The sequence below is a fragment of the Halyomorpha halys genome, unplaced genomic scaffold, assembly GCF_000696795.3.
Source record: "Halyomorpha halys isolate HHAL.00 unplaced genomic scaffold, Hhal_1.1 Scaffold757.1, whole genome shotgun sequence".
Taxonomy (NCBI): domain Eukaryota; kingdom Metazoa; phylum Arthropoda; class Insecta; order Hemiptera; family Pentatomidae; genus Halyomorpha; species Halyomorpha halys.
The window spans coordinates 429264-457126 of NW_027114541.1; the positions used below are offsets into that span (position 1 = coordinate 429264).

The following is a 27863-nucleotide window of genomic DNA, read 5'->3' on the forward strand; positions in this document are numbered from 1 at the left end:
GAACTGTGGTCGATTTAAATCTAGAACTTTTTATTTTAAAGTTTGCAATTAAGGGCTAAAGAAAATATTTTAAGATCGAAATCTCTCTAGCTTGAATATAATAAACAATTGAGTGCCTAAAAAAAAAAAATATTTCTATCAATATGGATATGAAAATTTACCTTGGTTTAAGGTAAAACCAGATGTAGTAATTAATCAATGTTTTAACTGTTTGAAAGTTTTCTGTTATCATATTTGACTATTGAGTGCTTCAAATTTTAGATTTCAAAATATATTTTCAATGCAATGACAATGAAAATGTTCAGTGAAATTTTGCCTTGTATGATCCGTAATTTAGTTACATTTCAAAAAAATATTGTATAACATAATTTTACCGCTCAAAAATAATGAAGGAAATAATACTCATGTGATTATTAAGTGTCGTTAGATAGACCAACTTTAGATTGGGGGGGGGAGTAATCAAATTGTTCAAATCTATTTAGTTAATCGGCTAACCATTAGAGCTCTCTTTGATTTATCAACATTAATATCTCTAAATTTATTGTCTTTTAACGTACGAAAAGGTCAAACTAGATATTTCTGTTTGAATAAAATGATAATTTTTGGTTCATTGAAGTGATAATGTCAAATGATAAATTGTGTCCAATTGCTACTGTTAGTATCAAGCATGCTAACCCAACCACTACAGCTGTCTGTTTGACATTGTCTGTGCTTTGTTAGGTCGTTGTGTTTAGCCGAGGGCAGTACTGTTCAGTTGATCATATTTAAATTCATAAACATGATATTAGAAGGAGGCTAAGGTAAATTGATATTTGTTTACTTTTCAACATTAGTTCAGGAATGAAATATGTCTTTAATTGTTTTTTTTTCCTGCTTCTTTGTGTGAAGTATTTCTAGTTTTTGAAAATGGCATTGTACAAAATGTTTGTTTTAATTTTCAGTATCCAAATATATATGTGTCACACTTGAAAATAGTGTAAGGATATTTTACATTACATTGCAGGTATTTAATTTTACCTTGCCAAAGTCTTTGGAATGTTGCATACTGATGGCCTTACCTCAGTTTTTAACTATTTTGTTTCTCATTCCACAGCTAACTAACTATTGTTTTGTTATTTTATCAAACTTTTAGGTTATGGAAAAGTGTAACTTGTCATTGAAGTCTTTTTAAACCTTCTCTGACAAATGTGTTTAGATTGTTGACATTGGTCCCTGTCAAGCTTGTTATCATAATTTTGATGTAGGAATGTTATGTTGATAAAGGGTTGCTTAGTTTTGTTGGACATGATTTGATGTCAATGAAAAAGTTCAGTGTTTGCGATTTGGAATTTGTTCTTAATTTTTGAAATTGCTTTGTTTTTACATGACTTCACCGGATTAACATTAAGTTTTCTTCTATGTCTAAAATTTGTCTAAAGTCTGTATGTATTTTTAATATATCTTAAATCTAAACATGTTTGTCAATAATGTTTCATTAATGATTATTTGCATTCATTGCTTTGTAAATTATCAGCGATTCTGATTAACATAGCATGTATTGTAGCATGCTGATATCCCATCATAGTTCTTATTTTTTCTGTTTAGCTTATTCATGTTTATTACAAATTGATTATTCCAATATCTCATTAATATCAACTTTTTATGATTATACCTTATTTCACCATTACTCCTGGCGGTTGGAACATTATAAATGTTTCTGGAATTAATATAATTGCATACCTTTATTATATCTATCATATTCTTAGGTTGTTTATATCTTATGCATTGCTTCAATGAGATATAAACTTTCTATGAGGAATAAATATTTATTAAGTAATAATTAATATATAGTTTTAAATCTATTTCAATTAAATACCTTGTATCGTGCTTACTAATTCCTTGTCATGTTCTTAATAATTTATATTTTCCTTGATTTTTCTTCATGTGATGGTGGATTATTCACAAATTTCGCTGCTTGGCCTGTATTTTATTGCTTTAAGTTCTGGCTAAACTTCTATTGATTTTATTTTATTATGTTCATATTATTGTATTATAGGTTAAAAATTAAATTTATACTATCTAATTCAGGTTTGTGATTTAACTACTGAGCTGTTCTTGAGCATGTGCATTGTTTGTTAGTTTTTCTTTTATGTTACTTTATCCTTTAAAATGTATTTATTGGTTTCATTTACAAATCAATCATGTATTTTTCATTCATCTGAATGTTTACTGGTTACATTTCCTTATTTAATTGGTAATTTTCAGATTGTTTTCAATTCTAATGGAGGATAGTGTAAGTGTAAAATCAAGTGATTCAACTGCTGTGAGTGATGAGTTTGAAATTATAAACGGACAGACGGTGGTTACTGCTTCAGTAAGTTTATTGAAGAAGTTTTATATTGAGCCATTAAAAGGTTGTTAGTGAGCCATAAATTTAATTGAATGTGCTTGTCAGTATAAGAATTTAAAAATAAACATTTTTATATACTAGTTAATAACACTGTACCTCTTTTCATTTCGTAATTTTTGACATGTTTTCGAAACTATTGATACAGTAGCAGTACGCATTTTCATATGATTAATAAAAAGAATAATCCATTTATTTTTATTTCTTCTAAGATTCATCAAATAACCTGTTCTTTAGTTGGAGTTTGAGAATAACCTTTACTTGATGACCTTTACCTTTACCTTCAATTAAGCTACCCATATGCTCTTTCTAAATATCACTCATTTTAGGATTTCAATTTTTGTAGGTTTGCGTTGGAGTTAATTTACATGTTATTTAAAAATGTACTGTTATCACCTATATTATCTGTAATGGCTAGGTTTAATTAACAAAACTATTTGATAGCTTATAAATTTACCAGGATCCGCGATGCGAAAAAATACAAGTTATGAAAGTGTAATTACTTTTTCCAGAGTTTGCCGCAATTGAAAATAGCTGGTGACGGAAGCTTAGAAGGCCTTTGGCAGTGCCTAGGAGAAATGCTTAAAGAAGATATTGACAATAACCAAAAGCAAATGTCTGTCGATGAAAATGATGAAGCTGAGCATTCTCAGAATGAAAGCATTGAAGAGTTGGGTAAGCTACTATTTATTATATGTAATCTTGTTATTAATTAGTTGAAAAGTAATAACCAATACAGAAAGTAAATTGTGAATGCTTCAGTTTTATGTTCTTGGTTATCAATTATGTTTCTTATATTTACGGCCTTTTAACTGTTGTTTTTTTTTTAAAGATAGCTTGATACTCAAATACTAAAAATATTTCTTGTGAAAAAGAATTTCTTGTCAGAGGATAAGGATCATAGGACTTGTTCATTTTGGCCCTTCTGAAAAAATTTTGTGTCTGTGAAAGACTCGGATCTAGAGATAATTCTAAATTGCTATCAGCATATCACGATAGCTGCCGAAATTCTGTTGAAATAATTAAAAGGGAATGCTTGCCCTCTCATCTCGCTCCTCCCATAATTAGGCCTGGGCTTTTCTTTTATATCTTAGTGGAGCAGTGTGGTCTAAACTGGGAATAGTCCAGAAATGAAGGAGAGTAGTACAGATGTATTATTATTTTTTCCTGTTTCCTATTTTCTCAAACACAGCTTATTCCTTCTTAATCTCCTGGCTTACCACTGTCAGATTTTAGTATACATTTACGTTTTTAAATCACTTCTATTAAAGATATTGTAAGAAATCAAAATTAGGGTTTGTCTCCCATGAAATTTTTTTTCGTTTTGTTTCCTCATTTGTCAAAATCCATCTTCATGATATCCAGAAAAGGGATTTATTCTACCTGTTGAAAAATTCAGGAATATGTTGGATTTCATATGATTTTATAGATTTCGTTTGTAAAAATTTTGTATGGTGAGAAAAAGAGGTAATTTCACTGTAAATATAGGTAAAAATTATCAGCTTTTATGTTGCTTTAAGTGCTTTGGTTTCAATTACAAATTTTTGAAATTCGATCACTGGAAACATCGTCTGAATGGTAAACATAACTATTGAACATTTGTGGAAAATTTTGCCAAAAGTTTTTAAATTAGGCTATCACACAAAAATTCTCTTTTTGTGGAATTGGTTACATATTAGCATTGAAAAAAATATGGTGTATAAAGCAGTAGGGTATGGGGGCGGGCGCAAAACAAATATTTGAAATCCATTTAATGTTGGCTGATAAAGTTCTTTGACGAGAAAATTGCTTGTGTAATTGTTTTTAGAGGCTTTTGTAATGAGTGTTGTTGGGTTCTGAATATGAATCTGATTTCCAACAAAAATATTTTTGGCTAATAAGAGAATTCATCAAAAAAAACCCAAAAAATGAAGATTTTTTATTTTTGGATTATAACTTGTGAAGTAAGCTATTTATTCACTAAAAATCATCCAGTATTAAAATTAAAAGAAGAAAATAACTTACAGTTCATTTTTTTTTCTAACTTGCAAAGTAAGATTTTTACACTAAAGGTAATCTTATAGTACAATTCATATCCTAATAATTTCTATGTACAATGTGTAGTTTTTGGACTATGGTTCAGCTTCATATATTGAGTTTCTGAATATAAACTGAAGTTTTCCAACAAAATAATAATTTGATTGAAATTATTTTCATATCTTTCATTGCAACTTCCAATATACCAGCTGTCTCACTTCACCCTCTGTTGATGAGAATGTCTCTTTTCACATTTTCTCTCCTCGTAAACTCTCCAACTTCATGAATCTGGATTTGATTTTAATTATGTCATAACCAAGTTCTTATTTTCATAAACAGTACATCATACCAGCTTTCTAAAGTAAAATATTAAAATAATAAAACTCACAATTAGTAACACAAAAGAAAAACAACAATCATTAGATTAAAAAATGATAACTAATTAATTGTAGCTTTCTAAACTAAAATAGTAAAAACTTACAATTAGTAACACAAAAGAAAAACAACAATCGTTAGATTCAAAAATGATAACTAATTAATGTTATTAAAGCAGTAAATTTGTTATTGTATTTTTTAAATGGACATGAAGAAGAAGTGGTATTTTGGGAAACGGAAAAATTATTAGAAATGAATTGTTGAAGGTAAAGTTTATTATATTGTTGGTTGTTTTACTAACTAATGAGCATTAACTTTCTATTTTAATTTGAAATTTAGTTTTCATTGTTGCATTTTAATTTATTATTTCTATTTTGTTTAAACTGAAATAGTCCTAATATGCATTTATCGTCAAATGTTCAAAATAAAACTTCAATAATTATGTCTGGGTACGCTTATTTGTAAAGATTTTTGATCAGCAGCATAAAAAAACCAAACAAACAAAAGATGCAATTGTATAAAAATCCAGGCCTTGGTTATACCAGTTGCAAATGGTGTGTCTTTTGAGGTAATTTGTAATTTCCAATGGGATGTGGTTATTTTTGTGTGGATTCTAATAGTTAAGTTGCATGACGAGTTCATATTGGAAAATTTTCTTTTACCAGTCGAAGAACCTCAAATTTTGATGACAGATTCTTATAGTAGATTGGATTCTCAATCAATTTTTTTCTTTAGGTTTGTTAGATGTGTTGATACCTCAAAAGATATAAACATAGATAGAATGAATATTTATCAAAATTATTTTGTTTTTAGAAATATTGTTTTCCCAGTTGGCACTTTATTAATATTGTTTTCTGGATTATAAAAAAGGTACATTTTATTAAGTATCATTTCTTTATTTAAAGGTACACACATAATATATTTCAAAATATTCTTATTATTTTTTATTAGGGGTACGAATAAGTTTCTGCTGTTTTCTATAAAACATTAGGGATTTATTGTGAAGTAGTGGTATTACATTTTATTTAAAGTATTATCAATCATTAGCCACTACTTTTTCCCCTCTTTCTGGTAGCATTTTTTGGTATCTTTATATAATGTAAAGTCTGCTCAGACAAACCATATGCCATCATCCAGAATAAATGATCATTGGAAGGGGCTATGTCTGGTGAATACATAGGATGGGATAGGACTTTCTAATTAAGAGTTTCGCCGTATCACTTATTTATAATATATTTTGTTTGTAGGTGATGTTCATCAGGATTGTACGATATTTAATGGAGTGTCCTACCTTGGTGCTGCTGCTATCAATGCACCCAAATCAGACACTGAAATACAGAGAAACATGGTCATTCTTAATGAGAGCATAGTTGAGGCTATTAAGGTGTCAATCTCTATACCGTCTTGTTCTGATGGCTCTGTTGTGTAAGTTATGTATAACCTTCCAATCTATATAACTAAGTTACATTATACTGTCCAATGTATATATATCAAAATTATATTTAACCTTCCAATCTGTATACCTAAGTTTATCTTTCCAAGTTAATTTTATTTTATCCATGTCCATGTTTATTTGCATGTTATTAGTTCCAATCAAGTTTTTAAAATAAATTATTAATGTAGTAACCTGTTTGTTTTTTCATAGATTATATGATGGTGTTACGAATATTATTATGCAAAAATATGAAATTTGCCGGATTCTGTTTTACGCCCATGGTAAACCAAATTCAAATGAAGCTGCTTGTTTCGCTTTCACTTGGACCCATGGTGACACTTTAGAGTCTTCAATTTTTCAATGCCATGTTTTTAGATGTGATATACCCGAAGCAGTAAGTTTTTTTTTTTTCATTTGGTGGTGTTTGTTACACAAATTTAATTATATTTATTATGCCTCAATTTAGGTTGGACAAGTTTCTGCATGTTTCATGAAAGCTTTTCAAAGGGTCCCAAAGTCTTTAAGTACTTCAATTAATGGAGAATTGCCTACAGAAGGTGAATTACTTAGCAATATCGGCAATATACAAGTTTTTGTCCTTGATTTAACTATGGATATCAAGGAAGATGATGGGAAGGTAATACACCATTTAATTTAAGCCTATTTGTGTACTTTTTATAAATATTAGGAGATTTTCTCACCTTCGGCAGAAATTTACCTTGGACGCATCTCTCCTTCTTTACTATAGAAGGGTAATGGAAATTTAATTTTGCTATTACTTATTACTTTTGAGATAGAAAACACTATTCCTTTGATATTCCATCTTTATAAGTTATAGTTTTCATGTTATCAATTATAATATTTTAAGAAGTGTCTGATGAGGTTTCGTGCATCATCATTTTCATCAAGTCCCGTCTGCTGTAAGTGTTTTTCTTCAAATTGAAAAGCTTATTCCATGAAGTAACTGATTGTTTATGACTAGTAGGGATAATTTCTATTTCTTTATTATAAAAAATTTTCCATTATGAAAATATTTTTAGTCACAAGGTTGTTGTTTTATGGACATTTTGATGATTGGACCTTTGACACTGAAATATCTATTATTTTTTTTCTTAAATTTCGACTCTTCAATATAACATTTTTTTTAGATTCTTACTTTTTGTATTTGTTTTATACTTTTTGATTTTTTTACAGTTTATGTTGGTTAACTTTGGGATATAGATACATTTAACCGACTATTTTTATAGCATGCTCTTGGGACATTGTGGATTAAATGTAATGTCTGAATTTTGACTCATCTAATTTTGGATATGGTTTTTTCTTGGTTAAGCCAAAAAAAAAGTTCTCAATTTTTTATTTTCGTTATGCAACCAGCAGCTTTTGTGTGGTGGCAAACGTGAAGTTCTGATTCCGCATCTCAAAATACCTATTGAATCACAAAAAAAAAATCTATGATTTTACCTGACTACATCCTTTTCAAACCTAAAATAGTCGACTATTTTTATAGCACATTCTAGCACTGGACAGATTTGCCAAAAATTTTATAAATTTTTAAATTTTATATACAACTTTTGTGAGAAATGTTGAATACTTTAATTTTGAATAGGGTATCAATCTTTGTGAAGTCCATAGTTTTCTAGTTATAATTAAAAATCTGAAAATAGTTCTTTGGTGTCCAAGGTAAGAAACAAAATTAAATATATAAGTTATGAATTTCTAGAAAATTTTAAATTAATTTATTAATTGTAATTAGTGATTTTTTATTCCTTAATTTAGAAGTATTAAGAATAGTTTGGTGATTGATGAATACTAATTCAATTTATTAGTTTTTATGTAACTTTAAGAATAAGTGACTTAGGTAAGGGCAATCTTCCCTATTGCATGATGGTGATAGTCTTGATATTTGTTAATATGACACCTTCAGTAATCCAACATGCTCACCTGAAAGTGGTGAAGCAGAAGGGAGGCAGGGGTTTGTTTTGTAACCACATCATGTTTGCTGATTATCGTTAAACAGTCCCTTTGTTCATTATTGTGTTTTATTTCTGAATAATTATCTATAAAACAAACAAACCTTAATTCCTTATTTTTCATTTTTAAATAGGACTCTAATTGTCCTGACCAATAAAAATCGATAATCCGACAAATTTTGGGTTTTTAGATGGAAAATTCAAAAAAAGTGATCTGTGAGATTGTTGATGTTGCTTTTTTAGAACCTATATATTCTATTTATTAAATAATGGTATAAATACTCAAATACTTTTCCTAAATCATCTATTTGGTTTGCAACTTTTGATTATTCAGTAGAAATGTCATAAAACATAAATGAACCAATCTTTTTAATAAATAATAAAGTTTAATAGGGAGAAAGATTTGTTGTTTCTTGGCCAGAGAGAAATGCTTTATTTAGCCCTTCTGCCCAAGTACATTGGGTTGCTACAATACACAGCATCCATGATCAGACATATATACAATTCATACACTTACGTGATATAACAAAAAGAATGTTTTTCCTACCTTTTCATTTTACAATCAGTACTCGTCTACAAACTAAATAAAAATACTTTAATTTTTTTTCTCTCCATTTAACAATTTTATTTCATTTAATTGACAAATTTATTCTCCCTAATTCACTCTCTCAGACCCTCTCCAGTGATCTCCTACCCATGTTCGATCCGTTAAACAAATGTATCATTAGATCACATTGTAAAATCGAACCAAAGGCATAATAGTCACAGCAGTAGATCAGTTTACAGAAAAATAAATAAATGAATTAAAAAAAAAAACTAATATATAGATTAAAAAAAAAAATTTAAAAGAAATACTTGAATGAATCAATAAGTTAAAAAAAAATTTTAATGAATAATAAAGTTAAGGAAATAAATAAGTTAGAACACAGATCAACAGGACCAAAAACTAAAATTAAATAAAAACATAAAAAATTAATTATTTAACTTTAAAAGGACAGTTTGGTTTGGTTTAAAAAAATTGGCAACAGATGGCAGCACAAATCAAGTATTCGCTGCCATCTGTTGACAATGCTCATAATCATATATCCTGTTTAAAAATGTTCTGTTTACTCTTGTATGTATGTTTTTTATTTTATTGATCTGATTTAAAATATTTTTTTTTTAATATTAATTGTATTTAAATTCATATTTTTATTTTTCCCAAACCTAATTTCTTCTATTGTTTAATAGATTTATTTTTGTTTCAATGCATTATTAGCTTTTGTTAATTTATTGATTGTTTTTGTATGCATTCTTTTGAGCATGGATTTTTATTTATTTAATGGATATTTTTATAAATCCTACTTTGCATTTAATGTTTTTGAGAGTTGGCAATTCTTTTTAGGGTAATTTCAATGCTGTTCCTCGAGATCGTAGTTGTTTTAAACTACGTTGTAATATTGAAAAGCAAGTTTGTCTGACAATCACTCAGGTGTCTACTGAAGGGCAGAAAAAATTGGAAGTGAAGAGGTGTTTTGGTGTTCTTATTGCTCCTGGAAAACATGTTAAGCATAGTGATATGCAGTTATTAGATATGGTAAGTATTCTTTGTTGTTAATACACCTTTTATTTCAGTTCTACTACCCTCAACATCAATAATGTTGACTATTGGTTATAACACTATAACAAACAGCTCAAAAATCACTTCTAGTAAGCATTCTCCCTAACATTCTAATATCTGTATTCTGAAAAACTAACTTTATTTGGCTTTCATTACATTTCATATTTATGAATATTATATTTTTATAACTTCTCTTAAATTAATGCTTTCTGATTTTTATTTCGAATGGTAGGCATCAATGGGCTCTGAAAAAGTTGATGATACTAGTTATGTAATTACTGGTTTATGGGATCCAAAAGACCCAGCTTTTGAGCTGCTCAACACCGAAACAGAAGGAAAGGACAAAAAAGTTTACTTGACTGTTGCTGTTGATCTTGTCGTGAGAGGGATAACTGAACCAGTTCGGCTACTTGTGGAAACACTAGTTCGAGTCTATCATCAAGGGGAAAGATTCTGGTATTTTACAAGAAGACCTCTTGTTCAGCCTTTTTCGCTTAATTTAAAGGAGGTAAGTACCTTACGTTGATATCTATAAGAGTGGGTTAGAAGTAAAGGGGCACAAGTGACTATTTTTCTATCTATTTGTGCCTGAACCTATTATATTCATGAAAATTTTTAAATTTTCAATAATTAACTTACGGTTATTGTTAATTTCAAAGTTTTGTCAATACTGAAGTGCTAATTTGGCTCAGCCACCAATAGATAGATCATATCAACATTCAATATTATTTCATATTTTTAATTTTAGTTGGCAATGATATTTTTTTATTTATTTATAGATAATTGATTTTATGTTTTTTATGGGATACAATAAAGACTTGATGATAATTAGTTGTTTGATATACTTTATTAATTTTAAAATATAAAAAAATTAACGTAAAAACAAACTTATCTTTGATTATTTGATCACAATTATGAAGTTGCACTCAATAATTTAGTGGCAAATAAAATATCTATGGCTCAAATTATTAATTTAGAATCCCTAGGTAACTCATTATTGTAAATAGGTTGGTTATATATTCAGCTCATTAATGCCTTTCTGTTGACCCTCTTTCCTCTCTGATGTTTAGTGAACAATCTGGTTGGGTATATTTCATTATTTATTAAGTATTAATTATTATAATTATCAATTAACAATTTTTACATTTTCTCAATAAAAATATTAATCATTCCTTACTTAAAATGTTTTGTTTTTTTTAATTTGATTTCCTCATACTTTATACTATAACATTATTTTAAAATCAAGGCCCAGATTTTTATACAGTATAAAACCCTTAAATATGCCATATATGCAATAAAAAGCATATAAAATTGCTGTGAAAATTATGAAATATACGGTTACCATTATTCAGATATACAATTAGAGAACTAAAATATACTAATATGCCTATAAAGGGTTCTGAATAAAGAAAGAAATTTGAGAAGTGATAAAAAATTGAAGAAAATTATTTCAAATTTTTGGTTCTAATAATAATTTTATTGTGTAATATTTTCTTTATGATATCCCAACAAAATATATCTCTAATTTAAATTTTTATTGAGGTTAACTACCTCAGACAGTTCTCATTTATTTTTTCATGCTTTCGATGTCTAGCAACATATCCATCTCTATTTAAGAATTTTAGGATATATTCTATAGTATTTAATTACAATTTTATATGTTTGTTAGGTAAATTATCAATGCAAAATCATATCATTAATTTGTTCTCCATTTTTCAGGACATCATTAAAATTTTTTTATTAAATACTGTAGTAATAATTAAAATAATTTACTCTTAAAAATTATTTCTCTCAATTTTGTCAATATTGTTTTGGCATTGACCCAGATTATTTTAATCTGAATGATTGCATATTCCTTAAGCCCTCAAAACTGTGTTTTGTTATATTTTTGTTATAGGAGGAAAGATATTGTAAAAGGAAGTGATAACTAGTTGATAATTCTCTTATATTGTATCTTATCATTAGTTATGCCTGTACTGTTGTTATTCCCTCTGCATAAATTAGAATAGCTCTTAGTGTTTATTATTCTCACCAGGAAAATCATGTTTTAGAATTTTCAACAATGCTGTTTCTAATTTAGGTTATGAGCTTGGATAATGAGCCCAACTATGAAGTAGTTAGTATTGAAACATCTGGAGAGATAGATAGGAGTCGTTTGAATTTAACTTTGAATAATCTCGCCAGCTACATTAGATCACCGAGCATTACTTCAATGGATACTCTTACACCTCGTGATGATTACAACTCAGGTATTTCTTTTTTATTGCTTAAGTAATGAATTTATAGTGAATTCTCTTATTTACTTGCTTTATAAAAGAACATTTATTTCCAATAACATTTATGCTCTAAATATTGTAGCATAGCTCATAAAATACAATACTACTTTATAATGATGCTTTGTTTAATTTATGAATATTTATTTAACATAAAATCTATTTTAAACAAAAAGTAAAGATAATAAATATTTAATGAATTTTTTTTAGATTTATAGTGGAAAATGAGTTTATAGTAGCTTTTATTTTGTTATGGACAAAAGAAGTCATGTAAAAATATAAATAAAATTGCCTATCATACAATTAATATTGTATTAAGATTACTTAAATTAAAAAAACTTCTTGGTTAACTTTTTTTTATTTCACGATTAATATTTATTTTTTAACTTATTATTACTGAGACACCTAATAGCAATCAATGATATATGGTATTTTAATAATAGTATTTTTATTTTTAAAAATGTAATAACAAATAATTAGTATAAGGATAATGAAAAATTACAACTCTAGAAATTAAATAGGTGTGTCATCATCATTTTTAGTATTTGTTTATAAGTGGATTGAACTTAATATTGTAGTATCAAGCCTTCCAAAAGTTGTGGGCTATAATCTGACACTATATATAACCATTTTTTTTAATACTAATGACCATCAAAAATTAAATTTTATTTGTATTTGTTTCTTTTATTTAAAAAAACAAAACATTAAACAACAAAAAATAGAAATAGAACTACATTATTATCGTGTAATTAATTCCTTAGTGGCGTGCAAAATTGTGGTAGATGGCTCTTCTTCCTTAATAATATGCGGCCACATAAATTTGCAAAAATATGAATCTATGTGCAAACAGTTCCCCGATATTATTTTTTTTTCTATTTTTTAGGACCCCGTAGTCTTTCATGTGCACCATGATCAGTCAACAAAATTCTAACTATGGTTAACTTTGAAATATTTATTATTAACATTTCTGAATTTGTTACTTTTACATGCCTTTCAGCAGTCTGAGTAAATTTTTGATTCTGCTTCAATATTTTTTTGTTTATTTTCTCTTATTGAGCACCTACTTTTCTATCAGATACGCCAACAACAAATCACTTGGACATCTCTTCTAATTCTACCAAAGAACCATTGTAAATAAACATATGGTAACCCTCATACACTTTCTTCACTATAATTTGAAAGTACTTTACCATTACTATTAGGTAATTCCTTATAAATCTTAATCATTTTTCAAAAATTTCTTTAATAAATGACAATCTTTGTGGGAACTTTATCGAATAGATAATCAAGTTTTTCTTATCGTCATGTTAATCATTTTTCAAAAATTGAATAATACACGATGTGACTGTTTTTAAACAATTAAAAGAAATAAACCAAAAAGGTTGTATTGTAGGTTATAATTAATATCTTTCAGGAAGATTAATTTGTTAATACCTGTTTATCGATATATTTTTATTTTATTTTTTTACTTACACGGAAGCACTGTGGCTAATAAGGCATATTGTAAAACAGTATTCTAGTCTGTGTTGATAGCAATCAACCTTTTTATATGCTTTATAAAGTTCCTGTATGTAGTGTTCTTATATTTTCTCCTAATTAGCAGAGGTTTCACATTTATTTTTTACAGATGGCGATGAGCCACTGCTAAGCGGCACTGGCAATGTCAGTAAAGACTGTTCCATGAGTGATTTGGAGTCATGGCGTGATGTGCTGACAAAGTGGTCAGGAGCTAGGCCTCGTCAGCTGGGACCTCTTGTTCGGCAGGGCATCCCAGAGGCTCTCCGAGGTGAGGTCTGGCAGCGCCTTGCTAATTGTGATTCTGATACTGCAGTTATGGACAACTACAGAATACTTATAACCAAAGTAAGTTTCTTTAGATTTATTGTAATGAAAACTTTGTTCTTTCCCGGTTTTAAAACTTATATAGACGAATGAACTTTATTGCTGTTGTTATAGCGATTATTTTGTCTCGGTTTAATTTATACTTTTGATTTATAAGTGAATAATGTCTTGAAACTAATTGTGTCCACTACTTGATTAGCTACTTTTATAGCAGTTGACGTGTGAAAGTTAAAGGCAGTCAGACCTTCCAAATGGAGCTTCATATATTTTTTTTTAGTCTTGGTCATCGCTAATTCTGTTTTAAAGTTCTTATTCATCCTTTATGAGACTGAAAAGATCTTTTTTTATGTTTAAATATTTTTTTAAAATTCTCCATGGGTTCTTTCTATTGAAGCAAGTTCAACCACAGAAATAGTCATGATTTAAAACTGAAGTTTTATTCTGTATTGTTTTATTGATTCCAAATATACTATTAAACTAATTTATAAAAGTTTTCATTGTCTGTGTAACTTACAACAATGTGATATTTCCAAAACTGAAATATCTTGTTAACAAATCTTTGATAGTTTATGGTTAACTTTATTATTTCTTAGTTAATATTGATAAATTTGCTTATTGTTAATAGGTGATATTTTTAAATATTAAAATTAAAATTTTTAAGTTAAAATAAGCTTATATTTACAAATTTTAGGAAAAATCTCCATGAACCTAATGGTTGAACTTTCTTTTATAAATAATTATTTATTATTTTATTTAATTTTTTTTTTTGTGCTAAATCATCTTACTCTTCAATTTTTATGGGGTCAGCCGATTAACTTCTAATCCAACTCATTGCTGAAGGCAATTATCCAAATATATATAATAATAATTAAAATTATTTGAGTCCTGCAAAAGTATTATAATTATTGAATTCCTTTTCAGAGGCTTTTTTGTTTACCACTTTACCAATTATGTATCTTTATATTTACAAAATATTGTTACCATAAATTATATAATATATAATAAGGGGTGGTATTGGGTAATATAATAGTATATAAACTACATAAGGGAACAAAGTATTTATTTACTTGATTTATAAAATGATTGCAATAATATGATTTAATGATTAAATGATCCAGATAAATATGATTTGCCATAAAATATTCATTAGATTATTAATTATTATCTAACACATACCTGGGAATAGCAGAATGGATGGTGAATGCTGTGAGTATTGTTGACGTCTTAGCCATAGATTTCCATTTCTGCTAGCGCTCCTCAGTTCCAAGAGCTTTCATTTCAAAATTTTCATTCATGAATATTAGATGAATGTTGTGGGGCCAAGTGATCTAAGGCCCGGCACACACGTTATGATATAACTGTACATACCTGTAAGCCTGCAGAAGTAAACTGGAAAAGTATACCTATGCAGACTAGAGGACACACATTCTACGGTAAACCAGAAGACTTCCAATTGAGTAGTGTGAAAAAAATTTAAGTAGTAGTTTTTTTCTATAATATTCCAGTTAATTATTTATTTAACTATAATTTATTTATTTAGCTCTAATTATGTTATTATTATTATTTTTGTTTTATAGTATTTGCAGTTTGCATTTTTTATTTTATAGGAAAGTAATTGCGAAGCTGTTATACAACGAGACATCAATCGAACTTTTCCTGCTCATGAGTTCTTTAAAGAAGGTAGCGGAGGTGGTGGTCAGGATTCCTTGTTCCGCATCTCTAAGGCATATGCAGTCCATGACACGGAGGTCGGGTACTGCCAGGGGCTCAGCTTCTTGGCTGCCACGCTGTTATTACATGTCAGTTTTATTAACAATGTTTATTCACATAGTACTGGAACCGCTATTACTGAGTCATTTAGTAATGTTGATGGTGGTGGTGTTTTAAGATGCCTGAGGAACAAGCTTTCTGTGTTCTCTTGAAAGTAATGTATGACTACGGGCTCCGAGAATTGTACAAGGATGGCTTTGAATGCTTGAGACTTCGCCTGTACCAATTGAATAGGCTCATGGAGGTAAATGCTTTCTGCTTTTGCTTGAATATAATGTTTATTTTATTGTAAACTTAATAAGATGTTACTTAATTTATTTATTAGTATTAGTTGACTTTAAGAATATTTGTATTGATTTTTTTTATTTTCTTCAATATCTATTTTCCATAATGGGTTATTTTATTTAATGATGATAATTTAATTTTATCAAAAGCATCTAATAGAAGATATCTCAGACATATGGATATTATTTATCTTTTTTAAAATTAATATTCCTTATTTTTATTTGTTCTGGACTGGTATTAAATTATTAAACTGTATTCTTTTTCATAATTAGTCTTTCAAATCTCTAATTCTTACAAAAAAATTGGTTTTTACCTGTTAATCTCCCTGAAGGTTGTTAGTAGGTTACCTACACCTTCCTTGCTGATTTCTGTTTTGTTTGAAAGCAGTTGCATTGTTTATTATTGATATCGATGTACTGATAGAGATGAAGGTTCTCTACTGTAAGAAATAAAAACAAAATATTGATGAAGGATTGACCATTCATTTTAACTGTTGGAAGACATATAAAAGTCACACACTCAGGGTTGCGAACATTTTAAAGTTAAAATAAGTTGAAATTTTGTTCAGAGCTTATGGGGTTCTACAATATAGCCAACGAAAAAGAAAATACAAGGGACTGCACGCCAACTCTTAGAACTGTATTAATGCGGGGACATATTCATAAAATTTCATGAATTTTAAAAATTTTCCTTCATAAGACAAAAATCAAAGCCATTTCGAATGCCATTAGGGAATTTAGTCATATATGGTTATTGGGTTATGGCCCAAAACTTTCAGGAGGTCTAATACGTGAGTAACAAAGATATTATTGCTTGATTATATAGATCTATTTTTATATTGTATTATCAGGCTTTTCCAATATCAATACTTATCTATCATTTGTATTTTAATTAGCTTTTTGATTGTCCATAATTGTACTGAAAAGAAATATGCACCTAACCAAGTCAATTGCTAGTGGTAACATCAGCCATAAACTGTAGACGAATTACTAAAATACTTCATTGGAAATAACACTATTATAGTTCTGAAGTTATGTAAAGATTTTCTTTATAATAAGATTCAAATTTCTAAATATGGATTGCTACTTTATTTTAATAAGAAGAAAAATCATATGAGAATATTACTTTTTTTCTTTTCTTATTTTTTTTTTGTTATTTTCTTTTTTGTTTATCATCTGTTTCAACTATGTTAGATTATTTAGGAGCATCAAAATTGGAGATCTTGGCGATTGTATTGTAAAAGAAGAAAATTGTGCTAAGTACTAAATAAGAGGTTTTTATAAATTTTAGGTTCTATTGTCATCTGATAAAGGTAATGTTACAAACTTAAAAATCTGTTGTTCATATGCAACTTGACAAGAATGCATTTATGTAGCATCTTTGTGAAATAAATTAAAAATTAAATAAATAAGAGATTTCTCAAAACCAACTAAGTCTATTTTCCTATTTTGATTATATTCTTTTCAAATTTTGTTTGTGATTTAACTGATTTTTGAAGAAATATTTTCAACTCATGATAATCTAGTATAAAAAACTGCTGAAGAAAAAAAAAAATATTCTTAGCTGGTTTTGGAATCTTCTGTCTTATACATTTGTTAATTCAATACATTTATAAATATCTGTTCAATGTTAGACAAGTGACTTTTTTTTTTCTATTTTGGAATTTAAACCTTTTAAAAAAAAAAATACTTACCTTTCAGTAACCTTTGAGATTATTACAGCTTTAGTGATAATATTATTATTACTTTGAAATCCTCAAATTTGCTCGTTATTTCTATCTATAATGCTTTTGGAATTTTTAAGAAATCACCTCTTAAGTAATATGAAGGAAAATATTTATTTTTACTAAGTAAATTTGTGTACTAAACTTATAAGGTTATTTCTTATAATTATTTTGTTCATTTTATTTTCTTAGTTGATAATTGTTTGGGAAAAGAAATGGCCACCCTTTGTAATTTGTCATTAGTCTTGGTTTCTCATCAGCTAATAATTAATACCTTATATACATTCTTTCTCAATAAACATAAGACGTTTTTTAAATCTGATTAGTAATAAAAAAAGAACATTTAAAATAAAAATCATTCGTTTTTTCTTTGTATAGAAATTTTTAATTTGAGCTGAGAAAGAGGCATTTCTTCTGTAGTGCTTACTATACTATGACTTGCCCTTGGTGTACCATTGATCGATTGAGGTTTTCAAAAACATTTTAAGGAATATGTTTTTTGTTCTCTTCTATTAGAACAATTCTTAATTGTTCGAGTGTTTCTGTTAAAACGGATTATTTCTTTATCCATTCTATTGGCCCAATCCATAGTTTTCTGTATCCTTTTGGTCTAGATTATGCTACATAACAACCACTTCAATATGGGAGATGAGGTGACTTTTTTTTTTATGTTGTTAAAATAATTTTACTTATATTTTTGCCTTCTCTGTCTTTAGCATTTCTTTGTAGCCTCAAAACTTGTACAGAGCTCAAATGTAATGACTGTTCTAAAAATTAATTATTTCCTTATCTCTTTATTATTCATAACACTTTAAATAGAACTTTGATTTTACTAATTTTTTAACTGGAGTTTCCTCTTCCTGTTTTAAATAAATGTTTCTTAGGATAAGAAACGGTAAGATAAGACTGTTGCCAATTTGGAGTTTGCTCGGTATGATTCCCTTCTATTATTTTTGATGTTTTAATGTCGATATTGTGACATATTGTTCATTTACCAATTCTTTTTGCTGTTAATGATTTGTGGGTTTACCACTATTTTCTAATTTTAGACACTTTTTCAATGTTGCTCATTTAACTAATTTTTAAACTTTAGTCTCCTCTTCCCGTTAATTTTTAATAGTTTAATTTTAGTTTTCATTAAAAAAAAAAGTTGAATTCAGAATTTCAAATAGCTACTGTTGTTTCAATTTTTTAAAATAGAATAATCAAATAAAATATGTATGGATTAATTTATTGTAGTTTATTTCTTAAGCTAATGAGTTATTATCTCCAGTTCTTTTATAACCTACATTGTCACTTTAATGATGATTAAACAAAACATTTGTTTTTAATGTCCTCTTCTGTGAGTAAAGCAATTATTAAAAACATTAATTTGGGATGTTTTCTGTGTAAATATTCATTTAATACTTACTTTCATTCGATTTTCATTTTAGGAACAACTGCCGCAGTTATATCATCACTTCCAAGAAAAAGGTGTCGAGTCTCATATGTTTGCCTCACAGTGGTTCCTTACCTTATATACTGCAAGGTTTCCTCTATATTTTGTTTTTCATATTATTGATGTTTTTCTTCTCCAAGGTACAGACACACTCTTCCAAGTTGCCTTAGCACTTTTAACGGTAAAGTTTATTTAATGCATTATTAGAATATTTGTTGATTTATTTATGTTGAAATCTTTTAATATAAGTACTCTGCAGTCATTATTTTTTATTTCAATTTTTTTTTTTTTCCAGATGTGTAAAAAGGATCTCTTGCAATTAGATTTTGAGAGTATTTTAAAATATTTTCGTGTCACATTGCCTAAAAAATGTAGAAATTACGAAGTAGCCAGAGGTCTCATGAAGGTTGCTTGTTGCATTAAAGTTAAGAAATTAAAAAAGTACGAACAAGAATTTCTAGATTTGAAAGGTACGTTTTCGAATTTTTTGTCATAAAGTCAGAAAAAATAAGTTTATGTGTCATTTTTCGAAGAGACTAAAACCAATTTTGAAGCAAAAATTGCTTATCTAATCAATAACACCATTTGTCTCATCAATTGGCATTACTTATATTAATGAATCAGTAATCATGAAATTAAAGTGCATTAATTAAAATTTTGTTATTTATTTAGGTATTTGTCTCAATGAAGTTAATGTGTGGTTAAAAATATTCCATTAAAGTTAAATCCGTTATATAATTCCTTTTTCTTCTTTTGTGCATTTGTTTTTAATATCCTGTGAAATTCATTTATTTATAATAAATTATCTGTTGGTAAATATTTCATGTGTCAACTCAGGATATTAATAATTTTCACCTTGCCACAAGTTTTCAATTCTTGATGAAAAATACTACAAGTATTTACCAATGATACTTGTACTTGTTAATATTTCCTATTTTTATTTTAAATTTTGTGTATATTGATATGTCATCTGGTTTTAATGTCGTTCTTTTGAGTAAATATTATCTTGTTTGATTTATATGGTTTTAAATTCATGTTATTCAACTTGTGTAAACCGGGTTTTAATATTTGTTCAGTTAACATTGGCATTGTGGTATTTATCACTACTTCAGTTCCTTTTCTATTTTTGTTATTCAATGTTCATATCTTGTCTCTCTCTTATTTAATTTAGTAACTAAGAATTTCTTTTTTCAAAGTTTTAGCTCATAAATTACATTCACGGTCATTTAAAAAAAAAAATGTGATATCTTGGTGTCACTAAAGTAATATTCAAATTTTATTTTTGAGATTTAGGGAATTATTTTATTTAATTGATTAAATAAGAAGATAATGATAATTATGGTAGTAACATGTTTATGTTGAAACTAAATTGGGCACCATTAAAATGAAGTATTTTCTTATTTGTTGGACGTATAAAAGTAAATAAGCAAGATAACTAATTAGTTGTTAGCTCCTTTATCAGTGAATGATTTTGATTTGCTTGTTTTTTGTTTTGTTTTTCCTCACTCCCACTCCTTCCACTTGTATTGTTACTGGATACTAGGGAATATTTCCTGTTATTAACTTCAGGATGTTTTTCATGCAATTTTTAGTTCAAGGTTCTTACAATTTGTATTATTTATTTGATTGAATATTGAATATTTGAATGTTTGTTGAATATTTCTTATTACATTATAGTATTTATTTTATTTTTTCTAATAATTTCATTTCAAGTATGAATTGCTATAACCTAATGTTTTAAAACTTTAAATTAAGTTCATAAATTCCTTAAATATCCGTATTTCTATCAAGAAAATCTTTTTCTGTTGCTTCATAAGGTATTGTTAATGATTTCTTCATGTAATATGTTCTGTAATATTTTTAGCTAAATCACTCATTCCTCCTCATTTCTATTCATTTATTTATTTAATTTTTTTTTCATTTATTTATTTATTTTTTTTTTTATGATATTCAAATTTATTTATCATTTCTCATAGTTTAATTAAATTATATTCACAGACACCTTAAAAAAAAAAAAAATTAGAGTTTTTGGTGTTAATAAAATAATATTTGAGTGTTATTTTTGAGATTTAGGAATTCATCTAATTTGTAAATTTGAATCTTTGGAATATTGTTGAATGTGATGTAGATTCAGCTTGTGCAGTTTCACTTATAATGTTTTTAAAAAATTAAGGTTATATGTGGTTTTTACCTTTACAAACAATTGTTAAGATCATTGTTTTCTTTTATTTATAAAAGTACATTTATTAAATACAACGATGTCCAAAATACATTTTGGATTATATTACATTACATTAAAATACATTTTGTCTACTTTTTAAAAGTTAAATTTTGAAAAACCTGTAGTTCGCCAATGCTGTTTAATTTTGTAATAATGGGAGATAGCTGACTGTGGATAAATTACATGAGGAGATTGTTGGGGGTGGGTTAACTAACTTAACTTCATATTTTGTTTCTTTATTTAATATTATTGTTACATATTTCATTAGTCACTTATATTTTCTTTCTCTCAATTTTAATTTTTCTTTCCATAAGTTTAATTTTTAAATCATTAATAAACAAAAATATTCATATTCCTTTGGATTGTATAACTTCAAATTTTTATTTCCTTAATTATGTTATTTTTGCTTACTTATTCAATTACCTATATATTCATTTTATTTTCCACTTCTTTCATTACTTTAATTTTATTAATTCCATTCTGTAAAATTATTTACTTTATGTCATTCTGTTTATATTTTCTGTATTCATCGGTTGTTATCTTATTCTGTTCTTAGCACTGATGAAGGCTAGAAACTCTAGTCGAAACGTTGGCACGATTAAATAAGTTATTTCTACTTATTTGTGTTATATTTTGACTGCACCCCCCAACCATCTTCTCCTCATATTCAATTTTGATCTGAATCCATCCTAAAATGTACAGCCTGGTCACTTGAATAAGATGTAGTGTCATCATTATTATGAATTTAGAATTACACATCCAAGTAACTAACATAAATGATTGCACTAAATACATTTTGAAACAGATATGAGGACAAAATCCTAATGATCCTAATTTTCCTTTTTCTTAGTTCATAATTATTACCTATCTGTTTATATAAAATGAACTATCAGAAAAGTTAAGGATTAAAATTTCTAGACACAAATTATACTTACAGAATTATAATTTTATTTAGATTTAGTTTACTTAAAAACGTTTACAGTTATATTTCTGGTCAAACATAATTTACAATCCCATGCAAAACAGATGTATGACATTCCATTCAAAAAAATGGAAATGTATTTTGATCAAGAACTCCTCATAAATCAAAGAAGTTAGGAGAAAGTTATCATAAGTAAATAATTATACCACTTGTAGTTATGTGACTTATCTATTATGTCATTGTTATTATTAGCATATCAACTAATAAATTTAAAACTTTTGTGTTTATCCTAGCACTAGAGGCTTCCATCGCTTTTACTATATTCTAAGCAATTCTCTATTTGCGAAAATGGGCACCTCTCATTTTTTTTTTTTTTTAATAATAATGTGATATTAATATACTGTTGGCAAAAGTTTGAAATGATAATTATAGTATGATAATTTTAGTATATGAAAAAAAAAATGTTTTTTCAATCTTAGAATGCTATGTTTCTTTATTAAATAAGTAATTTGTCATCAATTTCCAATATTCCATAATAATTATTTTTTATTGGAGACGAGCATAAAAAATAATCATTTTAAATTGTTAATAGTGAAGCATCCATCAGGTGTAATATTTCATATAATTTCAGAGGCTGAGGAAAATGCTGACAAATGCACGTCTGAACTAGAAAGGTTAAAATGTGAATTGGTGAGATCAGAAGAAGAAAAGAAGAGGCTGGAGGAACAGCTAGTCCAGGTCTTAGTCTTTCTACTTAGCACTTTATGTAATATATTGTAATAATTTTTTTAATTATTAAAAATAAAAATAAAGAGGATTTTGCTCGTTTTATAAAACTCTTCAAATATAAGAGATAACTTGGGTTCAAGTTAAGAACTTTATTACTAAATGGATAATAAAATTTATTCAAATTTAATAATATAAAAGACTCTTAATCTCAGGGCGTGTATTTGCTAGACAATCAGAAACAGCTATTTACTATAGTTACAATTAATTAAATTTAAAAACTCTTTTATACATGAATCTATTTTTATGTATAGCAAAAACTAACCAAGCTAACGATCTTCCTGATATGATTCTTGGTGTCTTCTTTTTTCTATTGTTCTGGCATCCAAAATGGCTTCCTCTTCTTGCCGGACAGAAATTCATGAGGACCTCCTCATCTTGGAGACATCCCTTCACCTGCCCGTCCACACAAACACTGATCCCTCCAAAATCAAAACCTGCCTTGAGGTTACATGTAAACATCGATTGTCGCACAACAGTTAGGGATTTTTCCAAATGATTTACTTTCTGAATATTATTCATTAGCACTATTTCTTCTATTTTTCCTTTAATTTTCTATATTTTCAATTATGAGGGGACGAGTTAAAATAGTTTTTATGATATTTGAATCTGCTCAACGTGGCCTTGATTCAACGTACCGCCATCTTGGTTTTTGTTTTGTATCACGAAGTTATTATAAACAATGAAACCTGGTTAGCTTGCTTTTTGGATAAACAAAACAAATGAATATTAAAATGATACATAAAATAAAACATATTAAAAACTCTTTATACACCAAAATATACTATTTCTAAAAAAGAGCATATTACAATATAAATTATACAAATAATAAATAATGTGATACTAATGCCTAAAAGTAATACTATTCTTTCAGGTTAAAGATATGTTGAAAAGGGAAGTAGAAAAGGCTGAAGAAGACAATAGAAGGAACAGTTCCATTATAGATGGATATAAAGCAGTGTGTATAGAGCCCGTTAATGATGAATTTTAATATTAATACATAAAGGTAATCCAGAGTTCAATGAATTTTCATTCTTATGTTTCAGATATGTGAAAGGCTTGATAAGGAACAACAAGCAGCTAAAAATTCTTTGAACTCTTTGCTGGTAAGAATTTAACATCGACTAATGTAACTATATTTTTTATAGGACACTCGAACTATTTGGCATTGCCTAGATTCATCCAGAGTGAAATGGCTTCCTTTAGGGGGTATAATGATTTCATTCCTTTTACTTTAAGAAACCCATAGTTAGAATGTACTGAGCAATTCATAATTAAAATATTTAAATCTGAATACAAATGTCCTCTCTAATAATTTTATGGCCTTCTAAAATCAACGTTCAATGTATACCACGAAATTAGAGTCTGCTTTGAGAGTTGGAAAAAAGGATATTAGAGAATAATTATATGAAGTAGTTTTCTTCACCCCCCTCTTCCCTGCAGTCAGAAGGATTTTTCTGTCAGCTTCGTGGTATTTTTTTCTTATCTTAAGTATAAGCATAAGCTATTCATTCTCTATTGGTATTCAATAAAATGGTTGATAATGTTGACTGGAAATAATAGACACAAATTTATCTTTCTGCTTATATGTAAAGAAAAAAAAAAGTTTGATTGATATCCCTTCGGACTTTTGATGAAAAAAGTTTTGCTTGAAAAGGAACCTACTCAGCACTTGGTAATTACTGGATGTTTGGTTACTTGAAACCAATAAGTAGTATTTTGTTAATCATTTTTAATTCTCTTTAAATTTTTATGCTAATTAACTTGTATTTTTTTTGTAGTCCTTAGTAGCGTCCTGTGAAAAATGCAGCCATCTAGAATTAAAAATTGGAGCAAATGGAAGTCCTACAAATAACAAAGGACTCGAAGAGAACGATTCTCATCTGATGCAGAGGGTGACAGAGCTTGAGTTAGAATTGGCTCAAGCTAAGCTTGCACAAGTTGAGGCAGAATGTAAAAATCAGGTATCGTTAATTTCTTACTTTGGTATATGTGGTTGTACATCTATTTGTCCTAATGCTTAATTATAAGTATATTTGATAAATTTTTATTTTACTAGGCATGTTAAAAAATGTTTCTTCTCAAAATGGCATTGGACATGGCATTTCTTTTCTAATTACATAGAATCTAGCTGATCACTTCACTTTTTTTATTTTATCTGCTAATATACTTGTTTAAAAAATATGATGTATAGTAATCAGTGTTCACTAAAATTTAAAAATGACTTAAGTTGAAGGCAGACTAGGTACAAACTACACAAAGTATTGTAAAATAGTACAAACTATTTTACAAATGTTTAGTAGTTGTAATATCAGTGAATTACCTGCTCATTTCCTTTTTATTTTGCATTGTATTGAGTTACATCCATGAGTCACTTAGAACTTGGTACCTATCTTGACTGATGTCTAAAAATACCTTCAAAGTTTTTATTTAATTTATGTTTTCCTGAAAAAAAAATTTGATTTCCATTATCTATTTAAATCACTTAATTTATTTGCTGCATGGTGATACACAATATGTGTTAATATAAATTAAATTATTACATTATTCAGGACCTAACCCACAAGCTTGGAGCGACATTGTCCGAAATGCAGGCTGCTAGAAACTCATGGCCGCCTTGGCTATCAAAGACACTGACTTCGATCAAGGAAGCGGCAGTGAACAAAGGAACATTACAAAGAAGAGAATCAGATTCCGCTGACCCCCCTGCATAAGTTCTATCCATAACAAACGTACTAAATACATTAGTCTAGTCATTATAAGGAGATCGGCTTGATTTCTGCCAAACTGCATTATTATTCATCATTATTTTGTTTGTTTGTTTTTTTTTTTTTTTTATTTTATTAGTTTTATATGTGTTAAAAACACTTTTTTAAAAAATATTTTGACTATAAAGTTATTGCATAGTCAGTATTATGTTGTTGAATATTTAGACTGTTTTATGTTAGTCATAGGCAATATAAAGTATGACCAACTATTGTATAAGTCATTTTACCTACCGTTATAAATAATATTTATTGAGATTCATAAATGTAGATAATTCAGATTGTTTTTATGTTATTTTTATTTTGTTTTTCTATCAGTTAAAAAATTTTCATGAGCATATAACTGATGCATTTTGTATTAGAGTTGTTAGACTATCGTTATTTAAGGCCTATATTGTTTACCTCCTTATATTTGTTTGATTTTTCATTTATACTTAGTATATTTTTCTATATAAAAGTACCGTCCAAACTTTTAAATTTTTAATTCACCTATAAAAACCATTTTATGACTTGTTCAAAATTATCAGATGTAGTAATTGTATACAAGAGTATGTAATGTATGAAGTATGGCATTATCTTTCAAGAAACTACCTTATTTATTTGTACACATTCCTATTAGCTAATTTAACTTTTAATTAATTCTTTATGCCGACTTTAAATTATTCTGAAAAATATATGATATCAAAGATGTAGATTACAAACCACATAGCTTAAACAATTTTCTTTTTAAAAAACATATTTAATAATAAAACAGTATAGTTTACAAAACCCAGATACAAAAACTAACTTTAAATTTAAAACATAAGTCATGATGTTGTTCCTTAATTCATGGAACCGATATTTAGTAAACATTTTTCCAACTACAAGCAACCTTAAAAATTTTATAAACCATTTTCTTTTCTTAAATTACAAGTTTTTTTTATTTAAAATCAACATGTAACTATAGTGAGTTAATAAGCAGTGGTCATAGTTTGAAGCATAATGTCAACACTTCATATGGTGGGCAAACGGTTAACAACATAATTTACTTTATTCATAAAATAGTATTGTTACATTCCAATATATTTAGATAATTTTATTAGACACAGTCTTAGAACAATTGAGCTTTATTACAGAGCGAAAAGTGAGATTTTTTTTAGAGATTATTTGTACTATAGGGTAAGTTGGATAGAATAATTCTCATATGGCTATTACCAATATTATTTTATTTTTTCAGATTATATGTAAATTATGCACTATTAGAAATTTATTCGTTACACTATTTTTAGAGTGAATTTTGTCCTTGTAAATAAATATATAGCTTGGAAACTTTATATATTAAATGATGCTGTATTGTATATACATGTAAAATAGAAAATACAATGTTTTCCTGAATTTTCATTCTTTATAGTCAATGGGATGCCAGAATAATTACTGAAGGTAACTTATACTACTTAATTAAAATTATTTGAGTCCTTAAAACTATTATCATTGGATTAGTTTTGCAAAGGGGGATGGATTGAAAAACACTTAAAGTGGGAAATTGGAAAAGGTCCTCCAGTTAAATCTTGGACATGAACGCCTCAGATATAGATGGCTGCCAGCCACATCACTACAGCTTTTCACTCATCCAGCTAGATGATTATATGTGTATGTTTAATATAAATATCTAAACTATTTTTTTCTGGACCATGATCATAGTTTTAATTATTGTTATTACTAATACCATCGTACTTGTATTGTTGTTCGATAAATACATAATTTGTTTCAGTAGTGTTGGTGCTTATGTAACCTAAAAACACTCCCTATTATATTATTTATTCAATGATAGTAATATTTTATTAAGATATCAAATTGGTAATTGGAATACATGCAAAATGCCATTGCAAAAGTTATCCAATAATTCTTTTAAGGACTCAAGTAATTTAAATTAATTAATAGAAATAATTTTGGAAAATTAGCTTTAGTAAGTTTCCTGGCATGATGAAACATAGCATAATTTAATTAATACCTTCTAACAATTGACATAACTGTTCAAATTGTTTATCTACCTCATCAGATCCACTCATTACTCTAT

General features: G+C 27.5%; 1 protein-coding gene across 4 annotated transcripts; it reads left to right on the forward strand.

The window, feature by feature from the left end:
- Window positions 1-299: 299 nt before the first annotated feature.
- Window positions 300-27559, forward strand: GAPcenA (GTPase activating protein and centrosome-associated). 4 transcript variants are annotated; one of them, XM_014428929.3, is made up of 20 exons: window positions 441-800; window positions 942-1003; window positions 2245-2353; window positions 2899-3061; window positions 6025-6202; window positions 6423-6606; window positions 6679-6849; window positions 9567-9758; window positions 10015-10290; window positions 11863-12031; window positions 13683-13918; window positions 15505-15696; window positions 15786-15911; window positions 19109-19294; window positions 19409-19583; window positions 22888-22994; window positions 23917-24000; window positions 24089-24148; window positions 24824-25006; window positions 25595-27559. In XM_014428929.3, exons 3-20 carry the CDS (start codon window positions 2261-2263, stop codon window positions 25754-25756), a joined length of 2937 nt encoding a protein of 978 aa, XP_014284415.1. In that variant the 5' UTR covers window positions 441-800; window positions 942-1003; window positions 2245-2260; the 3' UTR covers window positions 25757-27559. The 4 variants fall into 4 exon arrangements, with proteins under 4 accessions (XP_014284417.1, XP_014284415.1, XP_014284416.1 ...); XM_014428931.2 differs by lacking the exons at window positions 441-800; window positions 942-1003 and adding an exon at window positions 300-319; XM_014428930.3 differs by lacking the exon at window positions 942-1003 and having other exon boundaries at window positions 442-800.
- The last annotated feature ends 304 nt before the right edge of the window (window positions 27560-27863 follow it).